Source organism: Alligator sinensis, unplaced genomic scaffold (genome assembly GCF_000455745.1).
Source record: "Alligator sinensis unplaced genomic scaffold, ASM45574v1 scaffold569_1, whole genome shotgun sequence".
In the NCBI taxonomy this organism is placed as follows: Eukaryota; Metazoa; Chordata; order Crocodylia; family Alligatoridae; genus Alligator; species Alligator sinensis.
Window position 1 is genome coordinate 2,779,027 of NW_005841914.1, and position 8,459 is coordinate 2,787,485.

The window sequence follows — 8,459 nt, forward strand, 5'->3', positions numbered from 1 at the left end:
GCTATGGTATTTTTCTGAGACCTGTGTGTTAAGGATATAGCAAAGAATTCCAGAAGCTCTGCTGTTCCCATACTTTGGGAATTCTCTTTCTAGGACCTCTGTATTTAACAATCCTAAACTGGCACCTCATGTTAAACTTAGACGTACAACTGTTCTCTGACATGTTTAACTCCTATAGCAAAGACATATACGGAAAGTACTAGGGCTGTGTGAAGCTTCGGTCCCTGATTCGATTCGGTGGAGTTTTGGCTTGATTCGGTGGCTGAATCTCCAAATCCGTATCGAATCAGAGGACCCTTTAATCTCTCCGAATAGATTTGAAACCCTCCAAATTGATTCGGACAGATTTGGTGATTTGGACATAGACACAGCTTTAAATGTTTTTTCTACATACCTCTAGGTAGCAGGGGCTCTGAACGCTGCGGTGCTGGGGCAGATGCAGCATCCCACAGACGCATGGGGGGGCTCCCCAGCCTGTTCGGCAGCAGACTCGGAAGTGGACCAGAAGCACTTCCAGTACACCTCCAGGTCTGCTGGAGAGCATGCAGGGGCCCCCCCCCATGCTCCCCTGGCTTGGCGACTGGTGCCTCCTGAATCTGGGGAGGCACTTGGGGTCCCCCCACAGCCGATTGCTGAGCCTGGGAGGCTTGGGGGATGGGGGGGCTCCCAGTGTGCTCCCTGGCAGACGCGGAAATGGACCTGGAGTACTTCCAGTCCACTTCTGGGTTTGCTGGCGAGCACGCTGAAGAGTCCCCTGTGCTCCTGCGAGATGCTCTATGTGCCCCAGCACTGCAGTGATCATGAACTGCGCCTGCTACCTCAAGGTATGTAGAAAAAACTTTTAAAGCTGTGCCTCTGTCCAAATCTATGATTCACTGAATCAGCGTCGAATCTTCAGATTCGGATTTGGCCAAATCAAATCAGGGACAGTGTTCTGAATCAACAGATCGAATCACTGTCCCTGATTCGGGCCCAATCCGAATCGAATAGGGCCTGTTTCGCACTGCCCTAGAAAATACTTGTTACAACCTACCTACCTAACTACCTATTTCTCTTACTTTCTTTAGGTCTGATGGTAGGAGTGACGTCTCTAGTATTTGTGGCAATTGCAGTGGCCTTCTTTTGTTTTGCTTTTAGAAAAAAAGGTGAGCTTCAAGGGAGTAGGGAGGGGGAAGACTAAATAAATGAACTTCCAGTTAGATTTGGAACTCAAACAAATCCTGATCTTCTGTCCAAAGTACTCCTTAGGTGTTTGGGATAAAGTTCATGCTGTGCAGAGAGCCAGTGTGGAGCCTGGGCTGTACCCCGCTTAAATCTCACTTTATCCCTCAGATTTCAGACACGGCCCAAGAAGTAAGAAACATCCCAGGGAAATCAAGCATCTGTGCAACACACTCTCCCCACACTTCGTAGCCCTTCTTAACGTGAAGACAAGCCATTATTGTATCGATTTTATTTATCATGACCAGGATTGAGGTTATTTATTGGAATCCTATATTCTTTGGACACTGTTCCAGAGAAGCTTCATTGTTTAGCTTAATAAATACATCAGAATCTTTGTTGAACCAAGAGTGATGATTATTTGTTAAAATGCAATCCAAGACACTAACTTTTTCCTTTCTTGCTTGCAGGCCAAATCTGTTCTCATGCAGTCGGAGATACAAATTTAGTGAGTATCACTTTCTTCATCCTTCTCCCCATGTTGTTAAACAATGTTTGGTAAGTCACATTTGTCATTAATGAGAGTGTAAGGAAAAATAAGAGGCACAAATCGTAACTGTGGGAACATGGGGCTGAGTTGGCCCCCTGATCAAATCAGAGTTCAGTGGGCACATTTACACTTGCTGTTAATGCACAGTAATAAACTTTGATGCATATTGTACCAGAGTTTATGGCTCCTGGGCTTACATGTGTGCCCCGGACCACATCATGTGGAGCTGGGTCAGAGGAGGCCCAGGGCTGCTCTGACCCAGCTCACCGTGCCACAGAGAGGCTGGCTGGGGTGCGAGGGTGCTCCAGTATAGTGCTGGTCGGCATGCAGCCCCCTGCACTGAAGCACCCTTGTGCCCCAGCCAGCCCCGTCGGCATCTACATGTGCTTTTTTGCAGAGTAAAAAAACTCTGCCGTAGGATAGTGCTTGTATTTACAAGTACTAACCTGTGGTGGAGTTAATTTGTTTACACCGTCCTAATACACTGCGTGTGCAGATGCTGAGATGTTTACTGCAGAGCTAATTAGGCAACTCTGCATTAAACCTCTTCTGTAGATGTGCCCAGTATACACCAGATTAGAGCTCAATATGCACCAGCTTGTAATGGTACCCTAAGAGTCATCATTTTTACTGTATGGAGATCACCGATGGCTTCCTGAAACACCTAAATGCAGACTTATGATGTAACGGATTAGATTCTGTCATGTACATTACTGTAGCTCCATTTATTTAAATGGAACCACACCAATCTAAAACAGCTGGGGATCTAAACCTAGCAGTGGGGAGAGCCCTTTGCTTTATTTCAACCTGTTGCCATATTTTCTTGTTGAAGTTTCTAATAGCTTGACCTGCCATTTTACCAAACAATATTTCAGCCCTTCTCCATGGAGAAACAATCTGACAAAAAGCAACGAGGCTTAGGAGTACAGGGATCCAGTAGCTCTGGGCAGGAGGAGCAACATCTCTTGCACACTTCTGGGTCAAGCAGCAGCTCTTTGGACAACCCGACTGGGTCAGTAAAAATCTGTACCAATAATAATAAAAAGGTTGAAAAGAAAGACACTCATCAGAGAAATTTGCCATCAGAAGGCTGTAAGCATCATGATGAAGACAGACACAACTCTGCCAGCTCAGGTGAGATTCTATCTTGAAGTGAATACCTGAGAACTCTACAATTCCTTGGTATTTAATTATTGATGATCATTATTTCTTTAACATAAAGGATGCCATAAATTGAAATGGAATAAGACACAAGATAGAAGTTCAGAGCAAGGATTATGTGGGGGCTGTTGATGAGAAAAGGGGGAGAGTGACTGCTTGCAGAAGTGGGATTGCAAGGTTAGCAGAAAAGAAGATGGACAGATGTGAATGTAGTATTCCTAGCAAAGGGGCCAGCATCATTGTAGGTACCAAGCTGAATGTGGGAGGAGGCAAAGGGAGTAGTGAAGCAAAGCAACTGGGGACAGCTTTGAGGAATGGGATGTAGAGGAAGAGGAAAAAGCAAGCAAACATTGAGAATACTGAAAGCAACCTTGATACCATATTGGTTTGACTAAAAGCTGCACTTTCTGAGTAAAAGTATTTCTTTTAAAAATAGCCTGCATCTTGAATTGGAGTAAAAACAAAAGTAAAAAGCTCTTATGTGCACCATTTTGTAAATCTATACCTTTATTTGGATTTTTGGTGTTTCACTAAAATAGGAAGCAAAAATATGTAGGGGCATCTTATATTTAAAGAATGCAGTATGTATATTCAGGAAATTGTTTTTTTTTTAGTGTATAACCCTGGCTTGATTTATTTACACACACACACACACACACACACACACACACGTGTGTGTGTGTGTGCGTCTGTCTGTCTGTCTGTCTATCTATATGTCATCTATATATAGATAGATAGATACACACACTACAAAAGCATATCTTAAAAGAACATTAAGATGGAAAATTCAAGCACATGCTGTAGGAAAAGCCGGAAGTAAGGCTGTTCATGCAGAATTAAGATTTCTTTAACATTGTTTTAGATAACTAAATTAGCTGAAAAATTTTCCCCAGGAAATTTTAGCCCAAACAGTTAAAATAGGCAAGGTTTTATAAGCAACTGAAAAGAAGTTCTTAAACTGGATTATCTTAAATACAGGTGGTACAACCATTTCTTGGTAAAGTGAGAAGAGTAAGAAGATCAGTTATCTCTTATTTATATTAATTAATCATTTTTTCTTAAAACATTGAACTGGTTAAAGAATCAAGTCATCCTGCTGTAGGTTTCATTGTCCACTTTTTTGTTTCCTTTTTGTTTGATAGAACACTCTGGTAATGGAGGGACCCAGGTGAATGTAACTTGTATTGTTAAAGTGTGTAATTCGGACCACAGTTCACAGTTCTTGGATCAGATGAGTTCCAACACCACGGATCATGAAAACATTTCCAACTGTACTCCAACAGGGGAAACAATTCCCCTTTCAAAAGAAGAGAACCCTTTGAAAAGAGAGACTGAAATTCAACTCTCGGTGGAAGCTGAGGATAATTTACTTCAAGACTTAACGTTTCCAGAAGAAAAACAATTTCCCTTGGGTATTCAAGATGTGGGGATGAAAAGTGGTTAAAAAGGATGGTGACTGATAAACTCTATATGTAGCTTTTAATCTGGTAAAATAAATGTTATGTGAAATGTAGCATTTTTAAAGAGATTTAAAATCTCGTGTATAGATGGGGTAAGAGCTGGAAAAATGCTTTAACCTCTGATATATGACAGATTCAAGTACTGAAGAAGAATTTTTTACAAAAGTCAGTGTTTATTTTTTAAAAGCTTTTGTGCAAGCTTTTTCCTGTCATCCTTTGTCAGGAGTCTTCACCCTTAGCCTTTGCTAGGGTTGAAAGAAAGTTAATTCTGTCTTCATGTAAATTGACTTTTCTGCTGAGACTCTGTGATGGGGCCAATTAATATTGTTTACAGCAGTATAATTTGATTCAGACATCCCATCAGCATTTCATGAGAAATGAGTTGGTGACCAGCTATCGAGTGTTACTGACTTAGTCGCATGTTTTTAATTTTAAAATCATTGTACTCAATTACATCATTTCTTATCCCACCCACGCACTAAAATATGTAGTTTTTGGAAGGACGTGCACTTCAGATCTTTCTTCTAGTCCTCTATATTTTTTTAGTTGTGGTTGGGTTGTCTCTGTCTTGCAGCATCACGACACGTCTTTTGTCTCAGACTTCTATGGATTGCAAGGCAATTTTTTTTATACGAGTTTTTATATAAGACTACAAGTATTTAGTTTACTTTGACAATGAAAAGAAATGCACTTATTACATCAGTTGTACATAGTTTATATTCTGTTATTTTACAAAAAAAAAAATATAAAGTAGAACTCATTTCTCTGAAGCAGGTAATTGTTCATTTAATTATCATTTCCAAGGGTTGCCACCTTTGTGCTGTGGCCAATTTAATGTGACCTTCTGGTTGAAACTGACCTCAAGGAATAAGGAAAACGTATTTGACAGTTACGTTTTTCTACTTTCCAAATAGTAGTAGTAGTAGTAGTACTAGTGATCTAGGCAACTTAATAGCACAAATGGCTCATTTCAGAGGCCCTCAGGGAAAGGATTCTCAACCAGCAATTGAATAAGAATATACTGTGAAGGGCTGAATTGACTTGAATCACAGAATAAGGTCTCCTAGTGGTCGGTCTACAAAAAGGTTATATTCCTGGAAGACCCATAATGGAGAATCTGCTTTTAAACCTGGTGGCAGAAGTCTGTGCTTTTTCGAGTTTTGTGCCTGGGATTGCATTTGCCATCATCGTGTTAAACCAGCAACTCTGTTGTCTGTATTGGATAGAAACCTGTTGTAGAGTGCCTGAGTGCCTCAGCCTGAATGTCAGACAGCAGTGCCAGTTCTGCCTTCCTCAGACATGTTCAAACCCATTGGAATTGCTTAAGTGTAACTGAATGCCAAATATTTTTCTGAGGCCTTAGATTGAAGAAGGAAGCCTTGAAGTAATATTCATCTTATCCTGGCTGTAGACATGTAGATATTACAAATGTAAATTTACACATTCACCTGAACTTTCAGGGTTATCTATGTGGCTATGGAGATGCTGAGAGGTGAAATATTGAACTGCGTTTTACACTTACATCTAAGACTATGCTCAGAATAGACTCTAAGAAATGGAAACACTGAAATTAGTTCAAAACTGCAAAATACACACAAGCCAAAGTTCTGATTGTATATGGTGCAGAGTGCCTCCTTCAATGTGTTGAATGTCTTTTATCTCAGGAGACCATGATCAAAACATAACCCAAAGATTTTTAAATGTGATTTGGGGGGGAGGGAGGGTGGAACAGGAGGGGAGTGAGAGGGAGAAATCTTGGCATGCCAGTTAATCTGCTGTGCCATTTGTATTCTGGGGTTGAAGGAAAATCCAGATGTTGTATCTAAGTATTGATGTCAAAGCAGTGTTTTAAATATATGTTTGTATAATTTTTCTAAAAGGTCTAAATGTTTATTTTTATAATTACCTGTGACTTGAACTCTCTCGTCCTTTGCAGTGAACAACATGTTTTTACATTTTCTTTGGAGTTTTGTGTTTGTTTGCGTGTTTGTTTGTTACTTTAGAGGGACATTGTTTAATTCTGTTTGCATACTTTTTGTATCCAAAACCATTACCTTTTGGTTTTTACTTGTCATTGTAATGTGATTAAAGGGAGTTTGGTCATGATCATTCTCTAGCATTTTCTTAATTGAGCTGCTCGTTTAGTGTAGTTCTATGTGCAATTCAAGGGTTTAGTAATTTAGGCTTTAGTTGAGTAAAGCCGTGATCTTGCAAGCTAGTTTGGGTGCATCCTTGTGCCTATCTGACTCATAGATTCATAGACTGTAAGGCCGGAAGGGACTGTGGGAGATCGGGTCCAGCCCCCTGCAACAGGCAGGAAAGACAACTGGGGGTCAGATGACCCCAGCAAGGTGACTGTCTAGTCTCTTGTTGAAGATTGATGTTAGCGACTTTCCTGGCCCACCAGTGGTGCAGTGGATTACTCTCATAAGGTTCACTTCTACAAAGTGCTCAACAATTGGGCTTATTCCATATAAGCACTTGACTACCAGCTGAACTTGCTTATGAGTATCTCGCTGAAAAATCAGTGAAAGCCTTTGTCCTAAGTGCCTTCACTTTACTATAAGTGTCTTTACTATTCATGCCATCCAGGAAGAATACCAACTGCAGATGTTCCCTCAGCCTGACAAAGGGTATTCACACGTGAAAGCTTGCTAACAAGAATTTTCCCAACTATTTGAGTTGGTCTAATAAATGATATCCGAATTACCCAAAAGAACCTTGTCTACCTTTGTCATAAGTGGGCACTGAATCATGCCTGCAGTATATATACTTGGGAGATGAGCAAGGAGAGAAACATCCCTTTAGCATGAAAACACGAGCACATCTTCAACCCTGGTATAAATGGATTTTGCTTTTTCCTGACAACACCGAAGGAGGGACTCAAGCAGATCTATTACTCAACCCCTTTCAACCCTGCTCAGGTATAAATTGGGTTTTGCCTTTTTCTGATGACACCCAAGGAGGGACTCAAGCAAGCGTCTTACTCGGGGCCCCCTACAACCCTGCTCAGGTATTTTGCCTTTTTTTGACAACACACACACGGGGGCTCAAGCAGGTTTCCGGTGTCCCTGGGCTCACGCCCATTATCAAATAAGGCGCACGTGATGGGGTGAAACAGATGGCCAGGGCGGGCTGAACCCCACCGCCTCCAGCCCATAAAAACACGCCTGAAAAGGTACGTGGGGACCCTGCTTCCTCCCCAAGCTGGTTGCTTTGACCCCCACTAAAATAGAGGGGCATAGAAGCAGGAAGCCTTCCTGCACCAGTGACCTTGGGAGGGCGTATGGGGGGATGGATGGGGGTGTGGGTGTGTGGATGGGAGAGGGATGGGGGTGGGTGTGTGTGTGTGTGGATGGGTGGGATGGGAGGGGGATTGATGCTGCCTCCTAGCACCTGAAACACGCAGCCTGCAGGCGTCGCCCATCGATGTCTCGGCGCTCCCCATCCAACAGCTGGCGCTCGATTGGTGCGGGCAGGGAGGTGGGCCCCTGGGGGCCTGTCCCGGGCAGGCCGGGCTCCGGGCCCCACAAAGCCTCGCTCGCCCCCGTCCAGCAAAGCTGCCCTGGTTTGTGGCATTGGCCGCCTTGGACCCGTCGTCCTTTTGCCCGGCCTGTCTGGGTGGCAGCGCGGGAGCGGGGCGCGAGGAGGCGGGGGAGGGTCCCTTTAAAAATGGAGCCACGGACGTTGCGAGCGCGGGTTTGCTCTCCCGGAGGGAAACGTGGGAAGCGGCGCTTCCTCCTCCTCCTCCTCCTCCTCCTTCTCCCCCCCCCGCGGGCTGGGGCCTCTCGTGGCCCGCACCCCGGGGGGCCAGGACTGCTGACAAACGGGGCTTGAAGCGGGAGAAATCGTTGGACATGCCTGGAAGTGAAGCTTCCCAAATGTGACCCCTGTTAAAATACGTGCCTTTGAAGTGCCGCCGCGGTCGGGTTAGGGGTGCACCCATAAACAGTGTTTTGGGGCTGATACCCATGGCCGGTTATTGACCGGCTGTATGGGCGGATGCTGATCCGGTTGCAGATCCGCAGCCCGGCGGCGTGGAGAGCAGCGTCTGGCTGGTAGGTGCGCGGGGGGCAGATCGAGGCCCCCACGGTGAAGGAGCGAGTTGGGCAGGTGCAGGTGCTGCA

General features: G+C 44.0%; 2 protein-coding genes across 2 annotated transcripts in view; both read left to right on the top strand.

Annotated features, from left to right (window-relative positions):
• The window catches only part of TNFRSF1B (TNF receptor superfamily member 1B), a 19,885-nt gene extending 13,428 nt beyond the window's left edge, over positions 1-6,457 (top strand). The window contains exons 7-10 of the mRNA XM_006018848.3: positions 1,068-1,145; positions 1,632-1,669; positions 2,587-2,845; positions 4,015-6,457. Coding sequence (XP_006018910.1) covers positions 1,068-1,145; positions 1,632-1,669; positions 2,587-2,845; positions 4,015-4,316 — 677 coding nt within the window. The 3' untranslated portion in view covers positions 4,317-6,457. The remainder of the gene's footprint in view (positions 1-1,067; positions 1,146-1,631; positions 1,670-2,586; positions 2,846-4,014) is intronic.
• Positions 6,458-7,874: 1,417 nt separating this feature from the next.
• Positions 7,875-8,459, top strand: part of VPS13D (vacuolar protein sorting 13 homolog D) — a 187,331-nt gene continuing 186,746 nt past the window's right edge. Inside the window, exon 1 of the mRNA XM_025198111.1 lies at positions 7,875-8,215. The gene's annotated coding sequence lies outside the window, so the exon portion shown is untranslated. The remainder of the gene's footprint in view (positions 8,216-8,459) is intronic.